Source organism: Trematomus bernacchii, unplaced genomic scaffold (genome assembly GCF_902827165.1).
Source record: "Trematomus bernacchii unplaced genomic scaffold, fTreBer1.1, whole genome shotgun sequence".
Lineage (NCBI taxonomy): Eukaryota > Metazoa > Chordata > Actinopteri > Perciformes > Nototheniidae > Trematomus > Trematomus bernacchii.
In genome coordinates this window covers 31,479-42,500 of record NW_022987526.1, presented here as the reverse complement: position 1 = coordinate 42,500, position 11,022 = coordinate 31,479, and the positions used below count along the sequence as shown (strand labels likewise).

The 11,022-nt window shown below is 40.5% G+C and overlaps 1 protein-coding gene and 1 non-coding gene across 3 annotated transcripts in view; both read left to right on the top strand.

The window, feature by feature from the left end:
• The window catches only part of LOC117474190 (CXXC-type zinc finger protein 1-like), an 11,945-nt gene extending 1,437 nt beyond the window's left edge, over positions 1–10,508 (top strand). Inside the window, exons 2-14 of one of the 2 annotated variants that reach the window (XM_034120193.1) lie at positions 766–947; positions 1,319–1,419; positions 2,823–2,950; positions 3,440–3,595; positions 4,223–4,423; positions 4,508–4,672; positions 5,704–5,921; positions 6,560–6,767; positions 7,869–7,979; positions 8,120–8,169; positions 8,340–8,436; positions 9,205–9,357; positions 9,618–10,508. In XM_034120193.1, coding sequence (XP_033976084.1) covers positions 766–947; positions 1,319–1,419; positions 2,823–2,950; positions 3,440–3,595; positions 4,223–4,423; positions 4,508–4,672; positions 5,704–5,921; positions 6,560–6,767; positions 7,869–7,979; positions 8,120–8,169; positions 8,340–8,436; positions 9,205–9,357; positions 9,618–9,764 — 1,917 coding nt within the window. In that variant the 3' untranslated portion in view covers positions 9,765–10,508. Of the gene's footprint in view, positions 1–765; positions 948–1,318; positions 1,420–2,822; positions 2,951–3,439; positions 3,596–4,222; positions 4,424–4,507; positions 4,685–5,703; positions 5,922–6,559; positions 6,768–7,868; positions 7,980–8,119; positions 8,170–8,339; positions 8,437–9,204; positions 9,358–9,617 lie in introns of both variants that reach the window. The other variant, XM_034120192.1, reaches the window with a different exon arrangement.
• trnak-uuu lies at positions 7,447–7,519 on the top strand. The gene has a single exon. It is a non-coding gene; the product is annotated as a tRNA-Lys (tRNA).
• Positions 10,509–11,022: the final 514 nt, after the last annotated feature.

Sequence of the window (11,022 nt, the reverse complement as noted above, 5' to 3'; positions counted from 1 at the left end):
TGCTTCGCTCGCGCCACACATACACACACCCTCCCGGTCCTCCCGATGGCCAGTCCGGGCCTGCCGGTGAGCGTGGAAGTGTGGTCTGCCACAAGCGGGCGGCAGGAGCGGGGCTGTCAGCATCAGCTTGTAGATGGTATTTTAAACTCGATGCGCTCTGAAACTACGGGGCGGCCGAGGACAAAAAATACACATGCGTTAATCGCGTTAAAATAATTAGTGGCGTTAATTTTTTTTGCGTTAACGTGTTATTAACGCGTTATTAACGCGTTAACTTGACAGCCCTAGTATTAACTAGTCAAGTCAAGTGGACTCTAACTAGTGCAAGTTATTGTTAAAATAGTTATATATTTCTCGATTCTCAAATAAAAACTCGATTTGATAATGTCAAAATGTGTAAAATATATTAGTTGTTTCTTCATTTGTATGTGTTTATGCACTTTTTGGTTTTTATATTCGCATCGTTTTTGAGACTGCAGTGCGTTTCTCCTAATGGAAATATTTTCTTCAGTTGCAGCACGTTTTCACCTTTTGGCCTCCGTACATTTTTGGTGATATAGTATAAAGACCCTTAAAGTTTTTACAAATCTCAAACCAGTTATTTGAAATAAAAACACCTGTAAAATCTTGTCTTTTCCATGAGTACTGCAGACGTCTTGTCGTCTTCACAAAGACAATACGTGACATTTGCTTTGAATAATTCCCACAGAGAATTAACTGTTTCCTTGTTGTTATTTCTCTTGTTGTTTGTTTGATGTGTCTCAGTCGGAGGAAGCTGCAGGAGCAGAGCGAGGCCCGGAGGAGGAAGAGGAGGAAGGAGGAAGAGGAGGAGGAGATGATGGTGAAGAGGGAGGAGGAGGAGGAGGAGGAAGAAAATGTGCGATGAAGAACCCCAAAGGTCCTACATACTGCATCTGCCAGAAAGCAGACATCAACTGTTTCATGATGTAATAAACCTCACGTAATATATCAAACTTCAACTAACTATTAATTAAATTATTTATTAATCTGCAAATTGTTTTCTACATTATTCTATTAATCATTTTGTATAAAATGTCAGGAAATAGCAAACATTATTAATTTCAGTTTCTCAAATTCCAAGATGTCCTTAAATGTCTTGTTTACTCACTTTAATTTGATATAAAACAGCGAAAAGCAGGAAATCTTATTCTCATATTTCGGCTAGATCCTGCATTTTTCTGATATTTTTGATTAATAGTTGGTGATTTTGTATCTACTGTATCTACTGACACATTTTTGCAGCTACGACTAAAATCAACAGTTAAAACGTACCTGTCTGTCTTTGTCTGTCTGTCAGAGGGTGTGACTGCTGCTCTGAGTGGTTTCATGGGAATTGTGTTGGAGTCTCAGAAAAAGCAGCAAAATCCATCAGAGTGTGGTACTGCCCGTCCTGCAGAGGTCAGTGTAATATCTGTGTGAATACAGTCGTAAAAACTCATGGTGGTCACAGGGATTTTTAGCCTTTGCAGACCATTTACATGCACAGAAACCTTTACAACACACTACAGGAGAGGGAAAGCCCAAAAGAGCACAACAGGGTCTCTTTAAAACACATCATGAACAACAATGATATGTTTATAATACCATGAACACACACACACTGGCCGTTTCTCAATGTCGAGTAAACCTGCTGCAGAGCCACTATTTAAAGTGGACCTATCATGCTATATTTGAATAATATAGTGTAGGACCATACCTATATAAGGCATATTTAAAAAAAAATTTCTTTTTGAAAATACCAAACAGATCATGCATTTTAGCCATGCCTCATTTCGCTCAATTTGACCATTTCTAGCTCTGGGCAGATTCAGTGAGAACAGCACCATCTACAGGCCTGGCATATGTACTACAGCGTCTCCAGCGCTTTCGAACGGCAATGGCCGTGGCTGTCTCCTCCTGATTGGTGGAGTTGGCCCAATAGCCGTAGCGCCACCGTCCTGACGTCAGGACAGTGTTCAAATCTGGATCAGTTTTTATCAGATCCGTTGCAGCCCCTTTTTTAGAGATTTGGGTATGGAGGAAAATAGAGAGGGTTGTGTTTTCTGACACTTGGTGAGTTCCCTGGAACACCAGGGACACATATTCATGTATAAAAGACGTACAAAAGTGCATTTTGCATGATAGGTCCCCTTTAAAGTATACTACGTCATCGAGTGGCGCCGAAGGAGTGTTTAAATGCATGTTAAATGCCCAGCATTCGGCGCCACTCGATGACGTAGTATACTTGAAATAGTGGCTCTGCAGCAGGTATACTCGACATTGAGAAACGGCCACTGTAGTTTGATTTGAGTGAATCCCACACACACTGTCCTGCTGCTACAAATACACCAAATGTGGATTAACAGGCCATTGAAAATAGTCCCAAACAAATACGATACGATACGATAATACTTTAATGGTCAGATCAAGTCTGAAATTTCCATGTGTAACATCAACATAAACAAATATTACATTACACTTGTTAGACGCTTTTATCCAAAGCGACTTACATACTCAATACTGTGGGCAATCCCCACAGGAGCAATTTGGGGTGAAGTGTCTTGCCCAGGGACACAACGACATGCATGTCTGCAGTGGGGTTTGAACCTATGACCCCCTGATCCGAACATCAACGCACAACCCACTGCACCACACGCCTCCCTAAATATCAAGACACAATACATGAAAATCAAACAACAAACATTTAACATAACAGCACGATCACTGAGAGAAAACATGCTCAAAGACCCTTTAGCGTGCATTTGATCTGTTGATCTGTTTTATTTTTTATTTTTTTACTGTGTTTGTTGTTTCCCCGGCAGACAAAGACTCGTCTCTGGAGATCAAATACCGTCCGAAGAAAACCAAAGAGAAGGAGAGTGAGGAGAAGCCTGAGGGAGACGGGAGCTCCACCCCTCAGCCCAAGATTGACAGGAGGCGGGGCTCACAGGTAACCTAGCAACAGCACTGACAAGGGGCCGGGGCTAACAGGTAACTAGGCAAAAGCAGTGATAGAAGGCGGGGCTTAAACAGGTTTCACTGGAGGATTTTGTCTCATTTTTTAGGGATTTGTTTAAGTTTTTTGACATATCTGTTGACATTTCAATTTATTTCGTTCATTAACCAACTGTAGTTGTTTTACATCTGATATTTTAATATTTTGTTTAATACTTTGTAGTTTATCTGTTATTTTGTGTAGTATTTTGTAATATAATACAGCTTTTAGCATGTACTGTTCAATTATTTTATTTGAGTATTTAAGTAAACATTTTTGTATAAGAGCTTCTCTGATATTTCATTACATTCTTTGTCTTATATGTATTTTTAATAATTCATCAGATATTTTTAACAATATCTTTACAAAGTTTTTTGATCAAATGTTATATATTTTTTACATTTAGCATAGTCTTCTTGTAACATCGTTTTTACATTTGGTCAGATCAAGCGTTCAGCGCGGATGTGTGGGGAGTGTGAGGCCTGTCTGCGCACGGAGGACTGCGCTCAGTGTGACTTCTGCAAAGACATGAAGAAGTTCGGAGGTCCGAATAAAATCCGACAGAAGTGTCGCCTCCGGCAGTGTGAGGTCCGAGCCCGGGTGAGTCAGCTTTATAAGGAGAATAACTAAACACTATTATTATATTATTGTTAGAAAAATCTCACTCGTCACCGGCTTGAGCTTCAATCTCAGGATCCATGTATTTACCAACCAGGTTACCTTGGTTGCTGATTGGCTAATGGTTACACAAGCCAAAAAAACGTTATGACATCATAAAGTGGCCAAAATCTGATCAGCTTATTGTCAGACAGGTTTTTATATAAATGGATCAGGACAAAAAGAGAGAGAATCTTTGTTCCTGAAACTTTCAGAGTCTCTTTACACAGAGGGGACACATGTTGATTTCGAAGAGACATGAAGAAGAGGGGACACATGTTGATGTAGAAGAGACATGAAGAAGAGGGGACGCATGTTGATGTAGAAGAGACATGAAGAAGAGGGGACACATGTTGATGTCGAAGAGACATGAAGAAGAGGGGACACATGTTGATGTAGAAGAGACATGAAGAAGAGGGGACACATGTTGATGTAGAAGAGACATGAAGAAGAGGGGACACATGTTGATGTAGAAGAGACATGAAAAAGTGGATTTTGCATAATAGGTGACCTTTAAAAGATATATTCATTCCTATAATGTTGATTATTGATTTATCGATCTTTGAGCAGAAGATGCTTCGAGTCAAAGACGAGGAGATGAAACGGAGCAGCAGGGGGCGGTGCCTAACGAGGAAAGGGGCGGGGCATTATACAGAGGAGGAGGAGGATGATGATGATGAGGAGGAGGATGACGATGATGATGACGTGGCCTTCAGTGAGAGCGAGCTGGAGCTGTACGAACAGTACAAAGCTGCCGGATACAGAGACCTGGTGAGTATGTGAGACTGAGCGTTTCTGACCAATCGGCTGCCAGAACAGACACTTCCTGTGGTGTGACGCTTCTTCCTGTTGCAGATGTGGCACAGCGAGGATGAGGAGGAGGAGCAGTTGGAGTCTCTGAGGAAGAAGGCGGTGAAGGTGAAACACGTGAAGAGACAGGAGAAGAAGCCGGAGAAGAAGGTGGAGAAGAAGCCGGAGAAGAAGGTGGAGAAAAAGGTGGAGAAGAAGGTGGAGAAGAAGGTGGAGAAGAAGGTGGGGACGGCAATACAACATAGAATACATTTTCCCACGTTGAATTGTTTTCCTCTTGCTGCAGAAATATGGTTTAAAATAGCCCTCTATTGTATTCAAAGTATTTAAAGAGCTTTATTGTCACATCCACAGTGTAGATATGCAATGACAAGCTTAATTCACAGGCTCCTCCAACAATACATATATATATATATATAAGACATAAAACAAATACAAAAACAAAAAGAATAGTGCAAGAAGAAACAAGATAAGATAAGATATATGAAATGTTTTCATCACAGCAGTATAGATAAGACATTGCACATGTATTAGAGGTAAATCAAATATAGTAACACAATAAAGATATACATATCAGCAGTAAAAGATATACAAAATACGCAAAACAGTAAATATATATACATATCAATAATAAAAGATGTATCTATATATATTGAATATATTGAAACAGTATAAATAAAATAGTGCAAGAGATTGTTGCAAGACTATTTTACAGGTAATGCAGGAGAAGTTAACTATATTCAAGTAAAATAGAACAGTATGAGCTAAAAGTAGAATGTACATGTACTCGTCACCGGCTTGAGCTTCAATCTCAGGATCCATGTATTTATGATCCTCTCCAGAATGGAAGTAGTCATCACATACAGAGCATCAACTAGTTCCTGAACAGTGTCCTTCACATGCTGATATCCAAGAGAGGGAGTTACACAGTCACAAGATGGAGGAATAGAAAGCAGTATTCAATGTTTACTTCAGATTAGCTCCACGTCAGAAATGATCATGCTTGTCATATGTCTATCTCCATAGAGGCTGAATCATCATGTTAATCACATAGCTATCATATGCCTAAAACAGTCCTGATGCTCTTCTAGGTAATCATACATCCTGTCCTGTACACAGCTACAGTTGGGATACCTTTGTTATCACGTGTACTCTGATATTGGAAGAGTACATTCAGTCACATTCATTTTCCCAACATACAGTGAAATAAAATGCTGTTGTTTTCCTATCCTCTGCTGTAGAAAACTGTCTCCGCTCCCAAAGAGGAGGTGAAGCCTCGCCGTCACAAAGCGAAGCAGCGCCACAAGGAGCGAGTGCGTCACAGCGAGCGAGGAGGAGAGGGCGGGGCTAAGGAAGTGGGCGGGGCCTTGCGTCAGTGTCTGGGACCAGGATGTGTCCAAGCAGCGAGGGCCAACTCCAAATACTGCACCGACGACTGCGGCATGAAGCTGGCCGCGAAGTGAGTAACGCATTTAATGCACACTACACCAAAATCATCAACATCATCAACATCAAAGAGGAAACATTCGGCTAATTTCCTGGTTCATATTTATGTGTCTCCATGCTTTAATCCTTTGTGCCTGTAGCCATCAGGCTGCACAACAAGGGTCAACAATGTGACACAAGTACTGGACATAAAATACACACTGTTTTCACACATACATGTAAATATATCTAATATGTATATAGGACCCAAATATGTATATGTTCCTTTCATATTTTAAAGTTACTTAACTGTATATCATTTAATTTGTATCTTTCTTTTTATCTTTCATTTTATTAATCTCTAATCTGTGTGAATCTGTGCTGTCCTGTTTTTCATTCTTACCCTGTTGCTGTTCAACTACTGAATTTCCCCACGGAGATGAATAAAGCTCCATCTTATCTTATCTTATCTTTTAATGTTCAAAAAGCTCTTTATTTTTCTCATACTGCCTGTGCTGCAGCACCTCTTTTCACCCTCTGTCTGAAACCAGAGCCCAGTCTGCTCTGATTGGTTAGCTGGCCGGCTCTGTTGTGATTGGTCAACCTCTTAGAGATGTCCCGCCCCTTACTCCCTGATGAATGACTGTTTCTTTGTTGCTCTCCTCTTGCCAGTCGTCTGTATGAGATCCTGCCTCAGAGGATCCAGCAGTGGCAGCAGAGTCCCTGCATCGCCGAGGAGATGGGCCGGAGGCAGCTGGAGCGAATCAGGAAGGAGCAGCAGGCGTCGAGGCTCCGGCTGACAACCATGGAGAAACGTTTCCACGAACTGGAAGGCATCATCGCCAACGCCAAGCAGCAGCAGGTCCTACAGCACGAGGAGGTGAGACAGACAGACAGATGGACAGACGGACGGACGGACAGACAGACAGACACACAGACACACAGACACACAGACAGACAGACAGACACACAGACAGACAGACAGACAGACAGACACACAGACAGACAGACAGACAGACAGACAGACAGACAGACAGACAGACAGACAGACAGACAGAAAGAAAGAAAGAAGTGAATCCATCTACCTCTTATTAAGCTCATTTTCTATTTGGGCATTAAAACATTGGAGGGGTAAAGCAGGAAATGAAAGCAAAAACATTCCTTCATGTGCTCATATAGCCTTTTGGACCTTAGCTGATCTAATAGCTCAGTCGGTAGAGCATCAGACTTTTAATCTGAGGGTCCAGGGTTCAAGTCCCTGTTCAGGCATAAATCTATTGTGTGATGTGACTCAAGTCCTCTCTAAAGCTAACATTTGTCTGCTATGCAAAGTCCGCTTGTTGCATTCGTGGTAGTTTGTTTCCTACCAGACTATCTAGATAAATCCAAGTCACTCACACAGGTCTTCAAGGCCCCATTTATAAGTGCCTCATCATTTACACTCAACCAAAGATCTCTCTGGTTGCCACATTGCTGATCTCCTTGAAAGCTGTCTTGATTTTCAGATACTTAATGCAAATGTGGTTATGCATACTTTCACTACTAAGGTGTCTTTCAGAGCCTGGATAGCTCAGTCGGTAGAGCATCAGACTTTTAATCTGAGGGTCCAGGGTTCAAGTCCCTGTTCAGGCGATACATCTATTGTGTGAAGTGACTCATGTCCTTTCTTAAACAAAAATCAGTTTGCATCAGTTCACTTGAGTCCTTAATGATCTGTGCATTTGGGGAAACCTAATTACTTCCACACTCCCTGGGTACACACATCACACATCAAATTTACAAGTTTTTAATGCCCAATTTATTCAGACACCATAATTTACACTTAGCCACAGATATCTCTGTTTACCAAATCAAAAGTCTCATTGTAATCTCTCATGATTTTTCCCATACTAGATTTAAATCAGTGACTTCCCTCTCTTTTTCCTCTCTCTCTCTCTCTCTCTCTCTCTCTCTCTCTCTCTCTCTCTCTCTCTCTCTCCAGGCGACTGAAGGTGACGGCGATGACACAGACCTTCAGATCTTCTGTGTTTCCTGCAGTCAGCCCGTCAACCCCAAGGTGGCGCTGAGACACATGGAGAGATGCTACGCTAAGGTTAGCATGCCTTTAGTTATCAGGAAAACACCTGTATACATAAAGGAGATATCTGATAATACTTAGAGACACTGTATCCTGACAATGATTGCGAAAAATAATCAGTGAAAACTAATCACAACTGTCTTTCTGTTCAACAGTACGAGAGTCAGACATCTTTTGGATCCATGTACCCAACACGAATAGAGGGGTAAGAGAACGTGTATGTCTGTCTTTCTGTATTTTAAAGCATTATATAAATATAAATACTCTCAGTCTATAACCTGTCTGTGTGTGTGTGTGTGTGTGTGTGTGTGTGTGTGTGTGTGTGTGTGTGTGTGTGTGTGTGTGTGTGTGTGTGTGTGTGTGTGTGTGTGTCAGGGCGACCCGGTTGTTCTGTGATGTTTATAACCCTCAGAGTAAGACGTACTGCAAGCGGCTGCAGGTTCTGTGTCCTGAACACTCCAGAGACCCGAAGGTAAACAAACTGAAGTATTTCATCACATCCACATCAAATGTTGGATTTTTTTAAGACATGTTTATGCGATTTGGACCCCAGAAATTGTGTAAAATTAAATGATTTATCACAGAATGTTTTAATAACTTAATTAATGCAGTTTTTGCTTTGAGCTTCTCTGTCCATACATAACAAAAATGTAAAAATAGGACAATTTAAAAAGTCAAGAAATCTCAGGAAGAAATAAGTGCAAAATGTCCTATTTGAAAAGTGTTCAGACTCTCAGTGGGTGTTTCTCAATCTCGAGTAAAGCTGCTTCAGAGCCACTATTTCAAGCATACTACGTCATCGAGTGCCGCCGAAGTACTGTTCCAATCTCCAGTATACTTGGAAATCTACCGAGCCCGGCGTACTCCGTTTGGAGAAATATCGAGTCTGCACATGAGTAGACTCCGCGGTCTTAAAATCCCCACAATGCTTTGCGCACGGACCAATTTCCCCAAATCTGTGGCGGAAGATGTAAGGCGGGGCCTCTCATATGACGCACACCTGCACACTTGCTAGCCTGTTCCACTCTTTGTTTTCCGAATGCCAGGAAGTATTCTTGACTCGCTTCTGAAGCAAGATGCTCGGCAGACATGTGCTACCAAGCAAGCGTACTCGCGATTGAGAAACACCCTCTGTCTCTCTCTCTCTCTCTCTCTCTCTCTCTCTCTCTCTCTCTCTCTCTCTCTCTCTCTCTCTCTCTCTCTCTCTCTCTCTCTCTCTCTCTGCCTGTCTGTCTGTCAGATCCCAGCAGACGAGGTGTGCGGCTGTCCTCTGGTGAAAGACGTGTTCGAGCCGACGGGAGAGTTTTGTCGAGTGTCCAAGAGGAAGTGTAACAAACATTACTGCTGGGAGAAACTGCGCCGCGCAGAGGTCGACCTTGAGAGAGTCCGAGTGGTAAAAAACTGCCTTCAAAACTTTCCTGTAGTGGGTTTATGTAGGTTTTTGTGCATGTAAATGGTCTGCTAAGGCTAAAATCCTTGTGTTCACACTCCAGATCATAATCCTCTCTTTTTCTCTGTCTGTCTGTGTGTCTGTCTGTCTGTGTGTCTGTCTGTCTGTCTGTCTGTCTGTGTGTGTGTCTGTGTGTCTGTCTGTCTGTCCGTCCGTCTCTGTCTGTCTGTCTGTCTGTCTGTCTGTCTGTCTGTCTCTCTCAGTGGTATAAGCTGGACGAGCTGTTTGAGCAGGAGAGGAATCTGAGGACGGCGATGACGAATCGAGCCGGTTTAATGGCTCTGATGCTGCACCAGACCATCCAACACGACCCCATCGCCACAGACCTGCGTTCTGCCAAGGACAGGTAGACAGGTAGACAGACCGGTAGACAGACAGGTATACAGACAGGTAGACAGAGAGACAGACAGTTATGAGGACATAGCTCCCTGGAAAGATTTCAACTATTTCTATCGTGTTTGTATATTTCATCCTGACCTTATCTCATTACAAGAAAATCATAGGAATTATTCATTTGTATTTGTATTTATTAGTTTATTCCAAAACACGTTCACTTTAAGCATTTTTTTTGTAGCCCATGATGGAAAGGAGCAGGGAGGAGAAAGTCTTTATTATTATGACATAAGGATTTCTTGTAATTACGAGACAGGGATTTGAAATGACAGGATTTCCTCATAATAAGAAAAGACTCTCATAATTGTGTGATTAAATCTTAAATTAGGATTGAAGCATCACATGGATATTGTCTTTAACACCTTTGTTGATGTACTCACAGTGTTACATGATACCAGTATTACCTCCTGTACTCCTCTGTTTCTATACAGTTTTAATCATGTTTTATACTGTTTTATTCCCTAAAGAACTACACTACCCACAATGCACTACAGTTCAGTTTTATGAAAACCAACGTCAACAATAACAACACAACATGCAGCTAAAAGTTTGATATGTTGTTCTTCTTTTGTCTTATTTTATATTAAAGTGTCATGTTACAGTTGTTTTTATATTTTGTATTTTTCTCATCATGTTGTTTTATACTGTTTGTTCATGTTGTTGTATTCAAACTGATGTTTCATTAAAAACTGATGTTATGATTTTCTAGTGTTTGAATTTTCTGTTAGTGTGTGTTAGAGTATTACAAAAACTCATATCAAGGTAGTTTTCCAAATTATAACGGTATATCACTGAATTTATTTATGTTTCAATGATTGGAAATGTTTTTACATTTATGTGTTTTGGCCCCACAAAATAATAATAAAAACAATAATAATAAGAAGAAGAAAATAATAATTTAAATAATAAAATAATATGCAATAATAGTAAGAAAAGAAAATAAGTATTAAATAAAATAAAATAATAATATGATACATAATACAATCATAAAACTAACTTTATAAAAAATATATAGACATTTTATATGAAAACATATATTTGACTAAAACAAAAACAAATAAAGTGAAAAAAATAAGATTTAAATACATTATTTAAAAAAATAATTAATTAAAATGTTGTTTTGTAAATGGGGACAAAGATTTTCCCTTTGTGACCCCTCACTTCAAATAAATCCTATTCAAGTTGCTGTATCAGTGGTTAAAGCAGGCAGTCTAT